At 58.2% G+C, this 16,722-nt stretch overlaps 1 protein-coding gene across 1 annotated transcript in view; it reads right to left on the minus strand.

The window, feature by feature from the left end:
* MOB2 (MOB kinase activator 2) overlaps positions 1–16,504 on the minus strand; it is a 57,123-nt gene extending 40,619 nt beyond the window's left edge. The window contains exon 1 of the mRNA XM_004482987.4: positions 16,421–16,504. Within this exon, the coding sequence (XP_004483044.2) occupies positions 16,421–16,437 (17 nt within the window). The 5' untranslated portion in view covers positions 16,438–16,504. The remainder of the gene's footprint in view (positions 1–16,420) is intronic.
* Positions 16,505–16,722: the final 218 nt, after the last annotated feature.

The following is a 16,722-nucleotide window of genomic DNA, read 5'->3' on the forward strand; positions in this document are numbered from 1 at the left end:
TGATCAGGGCTGAGGATTTTCTAGAACTTACCAGACACTGATTCAGAATTAGGGATCCCAATCAACCCCAAGCAGGATAAATGAAAATAAATCTATTCTAAGCCATCACAGAAAAACTACATATGACCAAAGATAAAAGACAGTGTTGGGAAGGGGATTTGGCCCAATGGACAGGGCCTCCGCCTACCACATGGGAGGTCCACAGTTCATACCCCGGGCCTCCTGACCCGTGTGGAGCTGGCCCATGTGCAGTGCTGATGCATGCAAGGAGTGCCGTGCCACGCAGGGTGTCTCCCACATAGGGGCACCCCACACGCAAGGAGTGCGCCCTGCAAGGAGAGCCGCCCAGTGCAAAAGAAAGTTCAGCCCACCCAGGAATGGCGCCGCCCACACAGAGAGCTGATGCAGCAAGATGATGCAACAAAAAGAGACACAGATTCCCGGTGCTGCTGACAAGAATAGAAATGGACACAGAAGAACACACAGTGAATGGACACAGACAGCAGACAACTGAGGTGAAGGGGAAGGGAAGAGAAACAAAAATAAATCTTAAAAAAAAAAGTGTCAGTGCCACCTGGCAGCCAGCGTGGAGATGCTCATTTGGGCAAGAATCACCAATAACAATGCTAAAAAGTAGGTGGAAGTCTCAAAGCACCTCCCACGACGCACTCACTAGTTGAGGGGACGAGGGTGACTTACTGGTGAGGTCTGGTGGGCACCACCCTCACAGAGGTACGCACCAGGAGCAGGCCACAGACGGCCGAGGCAGGTCGGGGCCGCTCCTGCTGGAGGTGCGGAGCCCAGGCCAGCCGAGCTGGGCAGACACACACTGACGGGCCACCCTCCTGGGAAGCGGCCTGAGCGCTGAGGGGCTGGGGAGACCACGAGACAGCACAGGCCTCTTCTGCAGTAAAGGCATGAATGGGACAGCTGGCAGAGCTGGGTCAGGCCTGAGGCACACTGTGGTCACCAGAGTGAATGGATTGTTGTTTCAAGAAACGGATACTGTGTTTTCTTTTTAGTTTTTTAATTGTTTGTATTTTCAATTATTAAACGTACAAAATAAAGTTATTTAAAAAAAAAAGGTATCCAGTGATAAAGGCCATCACAGAGTTGCAAAGAGGCAGGGGGGCTGTTGATGCAGAAACCTGAGACGCACGTCCGCCGTGGCACCCGGTCCTGGGAAGGCACCCAGGGGCCTCCTCCTGTCCTCCTGTCCTGCCGCTGATTTGGGGCTTTCCTACATGAAGGAACTGATGTCAACAGGGGACCTGGAGCTCCTCTTCCCCAAAGGAGCCCCTGCCCCACCCCGCTCTGGCTCCGGGCCATCCCCCCACCCCATCACTTCTGAGGGGGCCAGCCTCAAATGGCTGCAGTCCCCCAGCACGTCCTGGGGCCTGTTCAGAACTAGGAGCTCCCCCTGCTGCTACGTCACTGCTCCTCCCAGCAAACTTCAAGGCAGACATCACAGCCCCCTTGCATCACTGGGGAAACCGAGGCTTAAAGCACGTTTTCTCCATTCTGTGCCCTCACACCAGCCGTACTCTGCGCACCTCTGCGACTGCCCACAGCACTTGCCATCATTTGTTTATCTGTCAGTGGCTGCCAATTGGAAACACGGATGGATGTGAATTAAAATGATTTGATACTACATTGTGACACAGGATACGTTAGTGACATCACATTAAAAGTTCAATGTGTTGTCCTTCTGCAACGTGTGCTTCACCGTGCCGTGCAGGGCTGCTATGAGAGGGGAGCAGCGCTGTGCTTCTGATTTTCACTGCACAGACATGTGCCTTTAGCTTCAGAAGAAATAATCAAGGAAGCTCAATTTGGAACAAAATAATAGTACTTGTTTTCAGACTTCATTGCTACTGTGTAGTAAAAATTAGCTTCCTCTCTTAAATTTAAAATTAGGGAGTAGATATGGCTCAAGCAGTTAACACTTGCTTCCCACATGGGAGGTCCCAGGTTTGGTTCCTGGTGCCTCCTAAAGACAAACAAAAATGAATACTGAAATATTTGGGGACAAAGAGGCAAATCAATCAAACCATTAAGGAAAAAATATGTGTATATAGAGAGAGCAAACAAGATAAACGTGTTAATATTTACCTGGGTGAACCATTTTTGCCACTTCTCTGCGAGTTTGAAATTGTTGAAAAACAAAACAATATACCATTAAGAACTGGCTGGGGTGGGGGAGGAGAGCACTTCCGAAGAGCCAGCGTTTACCTGCCCACCAGCCTCTCAGCAGTCCTCAAAGCCATGACGCTCCATGTTTTAAGGGGCTGAAAGGAAACAACCAAAACTACCACGCACCCAGAAAACCCCTGCCAGAGCGAAGGCGGGTGAAGGCGGGTGAAGGCGGGTGAAGGCGGGTGAAGGCGGGCCAGGCGGGTGGAGCGGAGCACTCGGCCCGCGGGCCTGTGTGAAAGACGACGCCAGCGGGCGGCCCGGGCAGGGGAGAGCTGGCCAGGGCAGGGCACCAGCCCAGAAGCCTGGGAGGCCAAACAAGGGCACACGCAACCGAAGTTGACATGAAGTAAGTAACTGTGGGGGAAAAGGTCAAATCTAACAGCAATGTCTAAACGTAACATTTGGAGGCTCAAGAGGAGCAGAGTTTAACCTGAACAAGCCAGCGACTCCTTAACCACCAAACTGAGAGAAAAAACTCAAACATCCCACTGAGGAGGAAACCCCGCACACAGCCCTGTGCGAGGCGCCCTGAGCCTCCTGGCTGGCGCGGTGGGTCCTAGCCCATTTCTCGACAGGACCACCTGGGTCTTAGCAGTTGTGAGCTGTGAGGTCACCTACCCACGCAGCAAATCTCCCCAACCAGGGCCACCTGTTCACTCCCAGGATCTCTTTTGGCAAACGGTTTCTTAATTTTAATGTAAGCTGAATTATCTAACTTTTCCTTCATAGTTAGTGCCTTCTGGTCCTGTTCAAGAAAACTCCGCTTAATCCAGGGGTCAAGAACAGCAACTTCTCAACCAGTAGTGTCCAGAAGAAATACAATGCACACCAAAAATGCAAGGCCCCCCACACACACACAAAGTAAGCCACATGCAAACCTTCAGATTTTCTGGTAGCCACATTAAAAAATGAAAAGAAACAGGTGGTGCTAATCTAACATACTTTACTTAACCCAATATATCTAAGACATTATCGCTTCAGCATGTAATCAACACAAAAACTTTGGTGTTTTTCTTCCCTCTTTTTAAATCCAGTTTGTGTTTTAGACGCCAGCACATCTCGCTCAGACAGTGCCAGACACCCATGGGGCTGAGCCCCCGGTGGGACGGGGCAGGCCGTGGGCTGCTGTCCCCAGCTCTGGACGCTGAGAGGCATGGGTCAACCGGCCCTTCTCCCTGGGGAGGTCCAGGTGACCCAGCAAGACTTACTAAAAAGTCTTTTCTCTCTTTTTTTCCTAATCAGTCTCACCAGAGGTTTTTCACTTTTTTTCTATTTTCAAAAAATCTGGCCTTGACGATTCTCTCTGGTAATCACTGACTTGTTTCGTTAACTTCTGCTCTTGTCTTTACTCTCCCGCCTTCCGCTTCCTTTGGGCTTATGCTGCTGCCGCTCCTGAAACAGCTGGTGCTGCGCCAGCGCCGGCGGCCACTCCTCTCAACGTGCACCTGCGTCCTGCACCGTGATGCCCATTTGTTTTCTCTTCCAGTTAAAAACGCTTTTAAGTCTCCTCTTTGTCCCCCTGGTCACTTAGAAGTGTGTTTCCTATTTCTAAATATGATGTTATCTCACCTCCTCGTTACTGGTTTCCAGTTTCAACCCGCTTTCACAAGCACGTGCTCCTGCTCCGGCTGACTTCAGTCGAGGTGGCCCTGCAGCGCAGCAGGGTCGGCTCCTGGGGCTATTCCTGAGCGCCAAGAGAGCACGCTGCTCACACATGGCCCCTGTATTTTCTCATCCCAGCTCTGCCACGCCATGGTCCACCCCGTCCCACGGCACTGTCCCCGTTCCACCTCTGCGACTCCGTGGTCCTCCCTGCCAGTGGTGCCATGTTCCAGCCGTCCTGGTTCCCGCTCTGCCTGACCGCGCTCCTCTCCACCCCTGCTCTGCCAGGCTGTGGTCCTCCCGTCCCCGCAGTCTCCGTTGCAGACGGACCGTCACTCCTCAGGTGGCATGCCTGTCTGGCCCCTGCCGCAGGCGCGCACACTCATGGCCAGCAATCCTGAGAGCTGCGGTGTATGTGAGGCAGAGCCGTCCACTAAGTGGGGATGGAAGTCCAACCCAGGCCTCTGGATTCCAATCGCCTCCCACGGATTCTGGCTTTTGCTTCTATCTGCCTCCAGAAGAACCAGTTCTAACATCTTAATGCTCAGGATTAATATCCTTAAAATATAAAGAATTCATGCCAGTCATAAGGAAACTAGGCCACTTCAGGAGTAAAACAAAGAGCAAGACAGATGATTCATGAGTAAAGCACATGGCCCAGAAACACCTAAAAGATCACCTGCTCGGCCCTTCAAGGGACAAGAACACAACAAACACTGGTTTCTGCCAGGCAACATGGCAAAGATTTTTTTTCTTAAAATAACATGCAGGGAAATGGATGTGGCTCAAGCAGTCGGTCTCCCGTCTACCATACAGGAGGTCCAGGGGCCTCCTGGTGAGGGCAAGCTGGCCCACGTAGGGTGCGGCCCATGTGGGAATGCAGCCGTGCGTAGGAGAGCTGCCCCGCGTGGGAATGCTGCCTGGCATGGGAAAAGCTGCTCCACACAGGAGTGCCGGCCAACGCGGAGAGCTGGTGCAGCAAGATGACACAACAAGGGGCACAGAAGAGAGACAATAAGACGACGTAGCAGAACAAGGAGCTGAGGTGGTGCAAGAGAGTGATCGCCTCTCTCCCACTCCTGAAGGCCCCAGGATCGGTTCCCGGAGCTGCCTAATGAGAATACAAGCAGACACAGAAGAACACACCGCAAATGGACAGAGAGCAGGCAACGGGGGGAATGGGGGGAGAAATAAATAAAAATAAATCTAAAAAAAAACCAGCAACATGCAGTGCTGGTGACGAAGGGGTGAGGCGGACGTGTACCAACGCTGCTGCCTGGACAGGCAGGCGGGGCTCTCACAGGCACGTGCCGCTCTGAGCTGCCAGCCCTCTCTGAAGTCAGCCGTCTACGCTGGGCACGGCGCCTGGCCGAGGTATCCTGCAGCCTGGAGATGCCTTAAACACCCGAGAATCAGAGCAGTAACTAAAGCAGCTACAGCACACCTGTGGGCAGCCACCAAACGCATCCTGTGTGACGATTACATGCTGGTTTGAGAAAAGCTGTGTATGGTATAAAACCACTTTTATTTCAAAGTGTATCACAATTTTCTTTTCTGATTTGTATTTTTTCATGAGTCCATTTTTTGACAGCAGACATGTAAACCCAGGTCCCAGGAGAGCAGGGGCTGTCTTTCGCCCCAGCGTCACCAGTGCCAAGGACAGTGTGGCAAGGACACCACATGGGCCCAATAAACACCAGGCAAGGGACTCAGTGTGGTCCTACTAGAATCAGAATACAGGGGCAAGGAATTTTTTGGTAGATTGTGGAATTCCTCAGATTCCCCACAATCAAAGGCAAGCCGAGGGCCTGGTCTGGGCTTGTCCCTCAGGGCTACGCCCCCTCCGCTCGCGCCACCAAGCCACTGCGGGTAAACACCCAAAACCAACTGGCTGCCCAGGCCTGACCCCGAGACAGGGCCCCGAGGCTACGATGAGCGGGGCGTGCCTGGACGCCAACCTGAGAGGGAGGCGCCGTTCCGTCCTCTGCCCCTTTCCGTCCACTCGCAAGTGCACCCAGCCCACATGACTACGAGAGCCCCCAGGCTGGTCGTCAGCTTTCTCTGCCCTCGGCTGAACTGGCCAATCGCGCCCCCCGGCAGGGGGTGGCAATGGCGTGGGGAGGCAAGCCTGGGCCCAGGCAGCCGGCCACTGTGCATGGCTCGCCAGCCACGCCCCGACGTCTGTGCGGACAGGCCCAGCCCACGCTCTCCCACCATGGGGCAGTGGCACTGGGCAGCTGCGTCCTCGCTGGGGGCGTCCGGGGCACGGCAGCGGTGAGCGGCGTCCCTGGCCTCCACCCACTCGACGCCAGGAGCACGAGCCTCCCCCGCCGAGTTGAGACAACCAAAAACACCTCCAGACACTGCCGAGCGCCCCGTGGCAGGCGCAGCGGCCCAGGGTTGAGAAGCACTGGCCTCAGCAGGGTCTGCGCACGCAGCCCTGGCCCCGGCAGCTGGCGCCAGGGCCTCTGCAGAGACAAGGAGGGAGACGGGCCCTGCGCGTGCCGATGAAGACACCAGCTCCGGCCCAGAGGCAGGCAGCAGCCAGCTCAGCCCCCAACCTGGCGGGTGGGGACACCAGCACACCAACATGTCTCCCACAGACCCTCTCTGAGTCCTCCCCCGAGGGCGTCTCTGAGCCACGTCAAGGACCCCAGCATGGGGAGCGTACTCGCTGGACATTTCAAGGGACTGGAGAGGAGCACGACAGAGCCCAGCAGCCGTGGTCGGATGTCAGCAAAAATCAGGCAGGCCCGAGTCGTTTCAGTGGCGCTCACTGAGCTCCGCCTCTGCACCCCAATCCGAGGCAGACTCGGCCAGAGGCGCCTTCCCCGCCCCAGCAGCCTCGCCACCATCCTTCTCGGGGGACGGGGCCCGCCCTTCGAGTGGACTCAGCACAGCCCCTGAAGGAGCGGGCTCGTGGCCGCGTCCTCAGGCTGCTGGGTGAGAGGAGGACACACCACCCAGAGGCATGTTTGGTTTGGAAGCAGCCAGTTAATACCTGCCACCTCCTCAATGGCCAGCGGTTCCCTCCCTCTGCTCTGCCCCCTGGGCTTCTCTCCTGGACGCCCGCGGAACCACGGAGGCGAGCCAAGGGCCGCGTCCTGCGAAAAGCCCCAGTCCCGCTGCAAAGCTCCAGCCTTCTGGAGGCACGTAAAGGCCTCACGTCTGGAGGGAAGCGCGTGGCAACAGGCTGCCCCGCCAGGCCAGGAGAGCGGGGGCCCGGCGCCCAGCTTCACCTCCGGGCCGCCAAGAGAGCCACTTAAGGTTATGAGGGAAAAGCCTCTTCTCCCAGAGTGTCGTTCAGGCCCCCACGTGCTCGCTAAGGCGCTGCTTTGTGAGAATTAAAATCTCACGCCTAGCTGCCCCCCACCCCCGTGGTGGTCTCCCTGCATTCGCAGGGCAGCTGCCCAGGAGGGACGGAGTGGGGAAAAGGCAGCGCCCCTCCTGCAGCAGCCCTCGAAGCCCAGCTGCCTCGGCTTGGCTGGCCCAGAGCGCTGCTGGTGCCCACACTGTGGGCTTGGCGCCTGGGCCTGCCTGCCCGGGGCTGGACAGCCAGACACGGGGTCAGAGGCCCACATGCCTAAACAACCCACCACAGTGGCCACTGGAAGTCCAGGGCGAAAGAAGAGCCCACTGCCTGATGGTGAGCGGCCCTGCACGCCGCCGAGAGGATGCCACGCCGTAGGGGGAGGCGAGTCTGCAGCAGGACGCGTATGAGCCCACCCCCCCGCCCAGGCAGGGCCCCCAGGACAGCGCCCACGGGCCAGCGAGAGCCATCCGGGACCAGGCACCCTCGGGTCCAGCCAGTCGCCTCCTGGGGCCATGGCACGCACTAAAGCGAGGGTCTCCTTGAGAAGCCGCCCATCGGAGGGCACTGCTCCAGAACGGCCCCCCCACTGGGCTCCGGCCTTAGGGCCTTGTGCCAGCACTGCCAGTCACAGGCCTGCTGCCCACCGAGCCAGGCAAGCACCCTGAGGAACAGGCTCGATAAACATCGGGGGGTGGGGAGGGAGGGAGGCAAATAAGGCAGCGGAAGGGACGAAAGCCCACCGCAAGGGCAGGGCGAGCCACGCCCAGGGACGCCACAGCCGGCTCCTGGAGGGGCCTCCGTGGAGGGTGGGGGCAGGAAGGACCAGGAACGGGGAGGGGGATGGGGCCGGGAGGGCAGGGATGAAGGGGTGCAGGGGCTGGGAGCAGTGGGGTAGAAGGAAGCAGGCAGGCGGAGCCCCCCTGCAGTGTGGACCCCCGACTGTGATCCCGCAGCCACCCACAGAGGGCTCCAACCCAGCCCACGTGCACGCAGGAGCGGGTGGGCCCTCCTAAAGGCCTTTCTGTGCGGGGAAGCGAGTCCCTCGGCTGGACAGACCGCCCCTGCCCCAAACGATGGTCCTGAGTGCCACCACGTCAGCGTGGCGATGGAGCCGGGGTCCTCCCGGCCCTGCCCGCAAGCCCCTGCACGGAGGCGCCGTCTCTCCCCTCCCTCGCAACCTGCCCCACCTCTAGTCTGGACAGTTCTGGGACAAGTCTGGTCAAGAGGATGTGGCAGGAGTGAAGCTCGACTTCCGGCAGCTCCTGCTGCAGCTCTCGACACTGGCTCTCCTGCTGGAGACGCCCATGGGTGGGGCACCCATATTTGGGCGCCACGGGCCCTGGAGCTCATTTTCCATGGGTCCTCCAGGTCCAAACTCTTTTCCTGATGCACAAGGATGCCGTCGGCCTCCTCCGCGCGCTCTCAGGAGTGGCACATTACGAGCCACAGCGCGTGGTGTAGACACGGCTCCAGCTCCGGGTACTGAGCGCAGGCAACGCCGTCTGCTCACTAAAAGCCTTTCCCATCTTAAAAAGCAATTTATGTTAACAGACGCTGGGTTTAGTCTTTCTCTTAAACAAACTTAAGAATAAGTATTTTTAAGTTTAACTTTAATTTCTAAAACGGTGAATGTGGGTCACTATGATCTACACAAACGATGCCTTTTGGGGTCCTGAGACTCCTGCTCTAGACTGCGGGTGAGAACCCACTTGGGGTGAGGCCAGGTGGGGAGCTGCAGCGCCCCAGCAGATAACCAGCACCAAGCACCCGGGAGCGAGGCCCCAGGGCCCCGAGCTGCCTCCGCTGCAGGGAGGCCACAAGGAACCCTGTGGGGCCAGAGACTGGCCAGCCAGACCCCAGACCAGAGACGCGCCAGACACTTGCCGTTCTGAACCCGAGTTCCAGGTGCGGAGTCGGCAAAAGGGCAGCAGGATGCCGCGGTGCCCAGGCTGGGAGGGCGCCAGGACAAGCCTGAGACCAGGGGTGCAGATATTTGGCAGGATGGGAGCCACGCCACCACCTGGAGGTCGCCAGGCCACACCTGGGGCTGCATCCTGCGCTGCACCTGGCAAGGGCAAGGCTGTCCCGCCACCCGCTGCCCACCCTCCACGCTGCTCTGGAAGGTGCTGGCGCCAACTGGCCACCTCCACCGAGCGCACAACACGGAGGCCTGAGGCCGGCTGGGCCTTGTGCTCAGGCGTCCCGAGAGGCAGCTGAGCGGAGAGGCGCACCCCGGAGCGGGCAAGGGGCTGCAGTCAGGGCACACATGGGACAGGCAGGGGCACCGGCACAGGGCACATGCCCATGACATGCACGGGGCACTCAGCTTCTGGCCAGAAAGCAACGTGCTTGGAGGCAACCAAGGCCCATCTAAACAGCGCTCCACTGCCCAAATATGGGATGAGTTGAGCATCAAAAATAATAGAGCCTAGAACTGGCTGCAAGGGGCTGATTAAGCAAACGCCCTGAGTCCTCGGTGAAGGGGAAGGAGGGAGACAGGGATGGGGCGGCAGGCAGAATGTGAGGAGGCCCGTCCACTCCCCTTCAGAGCCACGTGGGCGGCTCCTGGCTCCAAGGGGCTGCCTGCCCCGCTGCCCCACCCATCCCCCCCTTCCCCTGCCTTGCCATCCCACCTTGCTCTTCCTGCCCACCTTCGCCAGCACGTCACCTGCCGAGGAAGGGCGCTCTCAGCACGCTGCTCAAGGCTGGGCCCCTTCCCAGGGGGGCCCGCAGACCCGGCCTCCACGGCTACCCGGCTGAACCCAGGGCCCCCCACTCCACGCATCAGAACACCCCAGGTGAGGACGGAGCCCCCACCAGACACGCCGCACCTGTCCCGCTGTGGCCCAGCCGAGGCCCGGGCCCGACCGCACACACCAGCAGCGCGCCCCAGCAGCTCGCAGCCCACGCCCGAGCTAATTTTACGCTCCTGAGCTCACTCCAGCCAGCCCAGTGGTTCAGACACCCGGCTGCAGAGGGCTCCCTACCCCCGGGCCTCTCCACGGGCCAGGACAAGTCCTGGGAAAGTGGAGCGGGGAACGCTAGAGCACACAGGGGCCCAGTCCACCCACGGCCCAGCCGTCCACGAAGGCTGAAGGGGAAGGGGCACAATGGAAAGAAAAGCCCCCGACCAAGGGAAAGGGGGCGGTCAGCTCCTCCATCCTGTGCAGCTTGATTCACACCGGCCAAAACCGCACCCCCCCAGCACAGCTGCAACATTCAAAGGCAAAGGAGAGGCCCCGCTGACCTCGTGCCCACACACCTCAGCGCTGACACGCCAGCACGGGCCACGGCCCGGGGCAGCACGGTCATGCCGGCACAGAAAGCCTCCTCATGGGAAGGGGGCCCGAGACACTGTGGGCACGACCCGGGCCCTGGGCAGAGGTGCAGCTGTGCTCAGAACGTTTTACCCAAGCCAAACCCAGCCGGCACTGCACCCCTCCCTCCTGAGCTTTCAAACTGCCTTCTCAGCTTCAATTGTTTCTTCTTCCGTGTTCCCAGGCCCTGCCCCATGGTGCTGCGCTGACCCCAGTGGGTGGGCCCAGCCACCAGAAATCCTGCGCAGGAAGGAACACTCACAGGCAGGCCAAGAATGGTCAAGAAGCACACACCACCATCTTCTCCCAATAGGCCCAACATGCCGGAAGAGGAGCACGGAGAGAGCACGGAGAGACACGGGAGAGGAGCACGGAGAGACATGGGAGAGGAGCACCGAGAGAGCACGGAGAGACACGGGAGAGGAGCATGGAGAGAGCACGGAGAGACACGGGAGAGGAGCATGGAGAGAGCACGGAGAGACCTGGGAGAGGAGCATGGAGAGACACCGGAAGAGGAGCATGAGCCAATCACAGAGAGACACAGAAGAGGAGCAAAAGCCAAGCAAGGAGAGACATGGAAGAGGAGCGCGAGCAGAGCAGAGAGACACGGAAGGGGAACACAAGCAGAGCACAGAGACACACGCCACCAAGACCAGAATCCACTCCAAGAGGAGCCACCAGGGTTCACATGCCCCGACGAAGCACCAAGGCCCGCGCCAGTGCTCTGAAGTCTGCGTGCCTCTGCCAGGTTAAACACAGCATGGCCAAGGCTGAGTTCTGTTCAGAACCTGCCACATGAGTGCACCTGAGAGGAAAACAAAGGGCGCCTGCTCTGACATTTCCAGGGCTGCTGGAAGACCAACCCGGCACAGACATGGCCCACCTTCCCGGACCAGACAAGCCCAGCTCCCAGAGAAGGTGCTACAGCTGACGACAACCCCAAGACACCCTACCAAGTCCTCCCAAGCCGCAATTAGCAATCCAAATTCACAAGGACCCATCAGCCACACCAGATCCCTAAGCAGGGCTTGTGCAGAGGGTCAGTGGCTCTTCCAGAATACTACAATCCCTTGTGAGCAATGAGGAAAAAACAGCAGGGCAAAGACCAGAGTGGAAGCCGCTGCGCTGGGCAAGCCCCCACCCCAGGGTGGGATGGGGAGGTCGCGGCAGGTGCACACCAGCCTCCCATCTCCCCAGCAGAGCTTTTCCATGGAACCTTTCATGAGTTCACACCCAGCCCACTGCCTGCCAGCAGCACAGTTCTGAGGACGCTTTGCACACGTGTTTCCAGCTGGACACTCCCAGCAGGAAAACAGGAGAAATGACGGGTTGTTTCGGGTGTCAGCACACAGGTCACATTCTAGAAAGGACTCTGAGGGACTGCTCCACTCTCCACTAGAACCACAAGGGCGACAACACCCCAAACAGCAGCGAGCCCAGCCCCAACCCGCCCAGGTGGGGCCCACAGGGCAGGCGTTCGAGGCTGTTCCTCTAAAGGCCCCCAGTCAGGGCCTCCAGGGGCTGCCAGCTAGGAGAGCTCAGTCTTAATTGGATGGCTCTCTGCTCGTGCTTCCGTACGTGCCATTCCTTCTGCCTGGATCCCGTTTCTCCTCCTTTCACATGGAAAATCCTTGGCATCCTTCAAGATGACTCAACCTGAGCTTCGTGCTGGGCCGCCATCTAGCCTGGCCCCCCGCTCCAGCGCCACGCACTGTGAAGTTCCCCCGGCCCTGACCATGGCCTCCTGGACCAGGCTGAGAACCCGCTGAGAGCAAGAACAGGAACTCCGCCTCCCGACACTGGCCTGGCCCCACAGCAGGGCTGAGACGGCAAGCTCCCAGCGCGTCAGCAGCCTGGAGGTCCGCTTTGGCCAAGGCCATCTGCTCAGTGACCTAAAAGGCACCCCGCAGCAGTGCGCATGACCGCCAAGCGGTGGAAGCCCCCAAAGACCCATCCACTGGTGAGTGGACAGACGAGCCACAGCAGACGGCCACAGGGCAGAATGCCACCTGGCAATGACGCAATCAGTGCACACAACGTGGGGGAGCCTCGAAATCGTCAACGGACCATGCACCACACAATTCCACTTCTGTGGACTGTCCAGAGCAGGCAAACGGACAAAGGCAGACACAGATGGTGGCTCGCTGGTGGTGGGAACGGGAGCGGCCGCAAGTGGACACCAGACGGCAAAGTTCTACACTTAGGTGGTGCTGCTGGTTATGCAACTCTTAGTTTTACTAAAAATCACTGAACTATGTACTTAAAGCAAACTTTACGGTATATAAATCACACCTCAACAAGGCTCCTTAACAGTCTGGAGACTCAGCGAGCCCGCGTGTCCTTATAATAGGGTTACACGCCCGGGGAGGCCAGGCAGGAAGAAGAGCCAACTCGCCCAGCCCGCAGAGCCCGGCTAGACGCAGCTCCCCAGGTGCTGTGCCTTCACCTGAGTGAGACTGCTGAGGGCAGTCATTTAGCAAATTCCTGCCAGCTGAAGGGCAGTACGGAGGCTCCCGAGGGAGACTTAAGCCTTCGCTTGAAACCCGCAGACCCTGGCTGCTTACCTGCCCCACCCACCCACTGCTGGAAAATCAAACAGCCTGATGTCGAGGTACCTGTAGACGAAGAAAAGGGCCGAGAGGACCCTGGAATGGAGCCTGCCCTGGCCCCTCGCCCACCCTGCGGGCCTGGGGGTGAGGCAGGCAGGCTGGCAGCAACAGCAAGTCCCCACAGACTTCACCCTGGTGGCCCCACCCAGGCCTGTGGCAGGGCCGGGCTGCTCCTATCTGTCAGAGCCCGAGAGAGCAAATCCTCCCAGCATTCCCAGACGCTGAGGCTTCTGACTGCTGCTTTCTCAGTGGGTAAAGCTGAAACTGCACTTCTACCTCCTGCTAACAAACTCCTGGCCCTGCCAGCAAAGATATGAAAAAAGCTTTCCCTAAACTACCAAGCCCTGCAGAGCAGACGGTCTCTGTTTTTCCAGACTCTGGGATGTGATATACACCACACGCAGTTTCCTTCTGGAGTTACCACTGCCATCAGCTGTCCAGAATCGAGAAAGCCAAAGACTACAGAGGCTTACTACACAAGTGGTGACCCTTCCAAGTTAGAAATAACTGTTGTTAAGATACATACACATGTGCAAGTTAACTCAACGCCTATTTCAACAGCAAGCCCGAAGCAACACCAGGGAGACTGAGTCACACACTGCAAACCCTTCTTCAGAAAAGCCCTGGCAAAACTACACCGCCCAGGCCTGCCATGCTGCGCTCAGTTTCCTGCTGCCCCGAGGCTTCCGGAGGACCTCCCTTCCTCAGAGCAGCCAGGAGAGCTGAAGATAAGGCTGCTACCATCACTCAGCACAGCAGGCCCTGAGTTTCTCTGTTAGTGAAAGGGAAGACGTGGTTTTTCACTGGTGCATCCACACACCATTCTTCCGGTTATTACAGCGATCAGGAGAGAAGGTAGAGAGTGCTGTGTGCTGTTTGCTGTTCTTGTACAGTTCACACTTTCTTGCTGCTTGGGGTAAACAACGCAACAAAACCCTTTCTTTAAAAAAAAAACAACAAAACTTTTAAAACATAAGAAAAAGAACTGGTTGACAGTGAACAGTTTAAATCAATAAAAGTATCAGGATAATAAAAAAAATAACATTTCCCCGACTCTGAAGCCAGGGTAAAGAAAGCCTCAGCGCTGGGCACACAAAAGGCCTTCTGGCAGAAGCAAGCTTTTCCACGGCTGAGTCCCTGCCTGCCCACCAGCTTTCCTCCAAGGAGGAGCCAACTGAAGTGAACAGTGAGGAGGTGGGAGCTGGCGAGTTTGTGCCTCACTCTGGGGCTTTAGAGTAGATACTCAATAAACGCATGATATGAGCAAAGGGATGGAGGGACAGAGGAGGAGGGGTGCAGAGCCCGCGTGCCTTCCCAGCCCAGGTCTCTGTTCTGCAACCTTGAAAACAAGATCTTGGGGAAGATCAATACTTGACAACTGGAATGCATCACTGAAAAAGGGAGGAGGAGCTCACATCTAAGGAAATGTTAAAATGTCCTATATGCACACCACTGAACTGAAAAATACATAACACAAAGATAACCAAACTCCTTCCCAATCCCTCTTTTATGATATCTTCCTTTTTCGCCCCTCCACATTCACAGAGCCAGGCAGCAGCAATGGCTCCCGTCCTTCTCAGGGCCACCGACACAGCAGCTCCAAACCTGGACTCTCAAAGCCCTCTTGCCAGACTTCCACCTAGCTCTGGGACCTGGACCTGGTCTCCAAAGCAAGGGCCTGTGGAATAAGGGCTCCTGCTTACCTGGTGGTCTGGACCTTTGGTAGATTTCTGGATATTCAGAATGCCATACAGACCTCAGTCTTAAAGGGGACTGCACATGTGGTCAGAGTCCCTGCTCTTTATGGGAATGAGCATGTTACGGGTGACACACATCCAAAGTACCATCAGCTCCCTTCTCAGCAACTGACTGGCCAAGTGGGCCTTCCATCAGAAAGCCCTCTCAGGAGCCAGGTTGCCTCCAACACAGCCCATCCCGAAGAATCAGAAACCCAGTGTCTCTAACGTGGAATAAAGCAAACAGAGCTCTTTGCCTTCAACTCTAGGTGCCCTTGGGTTTTAAAGGTCTCCTCCAAAACAACCACCATATGCCAGCCCTGCATTCCTAGAGTTTACCATTCCACAACTCTTTGCTGCAAATACATTTTCTATTTTACAGATGACTTAAAATTTTTAAAAAAAAGCAAGTGGAGGAAAAATAGAGAGGGATGAAGTGACCACTCTACAAGCCACAGTGCTGGATCCGAACCCAAGCCCGTGAAGCAGTGCTGCCTCTTCCAGAAAGAACCGCCCACGTGAGGAGCCCTCCCCAGCGCAGGTCTCCTCCATCACCCACATGGCTCCCAGGCTCTGGCTCCCCGCCCACCTGGCCACACTCAGCACTTCCTTTTGGCCTGCTTCATTCATCCATCTTCATGCTCTGTCCTCCCCTTCAGTGAACTACAGGAAACTTGCAGGCAAGGGCTGTGTCTAATCCAGCTACTTGGTTATTCCGAGAGGCCAATCACTCTACCATATACCCCGCCGGGGTTTGAGAAACACGGAAACCGCTGTCAGGACTTGAGTGTCTGGACAAGCCTTTCCATGTGCCCGAAACCAAGAGCAACAGCTCCCCAGCCCCACCCAAGCCTCTGGAACACTAACCTGACTCCCAAGGGGTGCTACTGAAGAAACACGGAGATTGGTGAAGACACGGAAGGATCAGGCTACTGGGTGAAGAATGCCTACCCTTCTTGTTTCTCAAAAGGAAAAAAGAAATAAAGATCACTTCGGTCAAAATAACTTTTGGAAGGCAAGGTGACTTTTTACCTTATTTCCCCGCAATCCAATTTCCACCACGTAAACGCTAAAGCAGCGGGCGGGGCGGCCCGGGCCGGGAGCCGTGCGGCCGCTTCCTTCCTCCTCCGCCCTCCTTGGCTCCGCGGCCCCAGGCCGACGCGACCAGAAGATGCTGGGGCTCGGGGACCCCCCACGCTCCCGCCAGCTCGCGGCTCCCCACTTTGACCTGTTCGTTCGCACTCCCAACCGGGGAGAAGAGTTGGGCTGTTCTGCTTGGTTTTTTATTTTTGTTCTGTTTTTTTTTCGGTTTTAAGGCACTGTTCTTTGCTGCTCTTCAAGTTAGAGATTCTAGAAACAAGTTACCTGCGGCGGGCGGGGGGCGGAGCACTCTCGGCAGAGCCCCCAAGCCCACCTGACACCCCGGCGGCGGGGTCCCCGCGGGCCCGACCTCTGCTGGGAGCCGCGCCCGGCGCCCCGCGCCCCCGACTCCCGAGCCCCGGCGCAGGACCCCGCCGAGGCGGCGGCGCGGGGCCCACGGCCGGGAGAGCCCGGGCGCCGGCCCGACGGGGCAGCCCCCCGCAACACGCGGGGCACCCCGAGACGCCGCGCCCCGCGCCCGCGCCCGCGCCGCCGGCGCCCACTCACCCCATGAGCCAGTCCATGGCTGCGCCGCGCCCGCCGCCCGACTCGTCAGCCCCTCAGCCCGCGGCGGCGGCGGCGGCGGCGACCGGAAGTAAACACTCGCTTGCACACGCCCACACGCGCGCCGCAGCCGGAAGTGACGCGCCCGCGCGCGGCCGCCTGGGAAGTGTAGTCCCGGCGGCCCCTGCGGCCGCGCGGGCGGCCGCGCTTCCGGCCGGGTAGCTCCGGCGCTCGCGCGCCACGTGCGCCGTGCGGCGTGTTCTCTCGGGGTCCCCGGCCCGCCGGTAGGTGGGGCCGGCCGTGCG

Source organism: Dasypus novemcinctus, chromosome 10 (assembly GCF_030445035.2).
Source record: "Dasypus novemcinctus isolate mDasNov1 chromosome 10, mDasNov1.1.hap2, whole genome shotgun sequence".
Classification (NCBI taxonomy): Eukaryota; Metazoa; Chordata; class Mammalia; order Cingulata; family Dasypodidae; genus Dasypus; species Dasypus novemcinctus.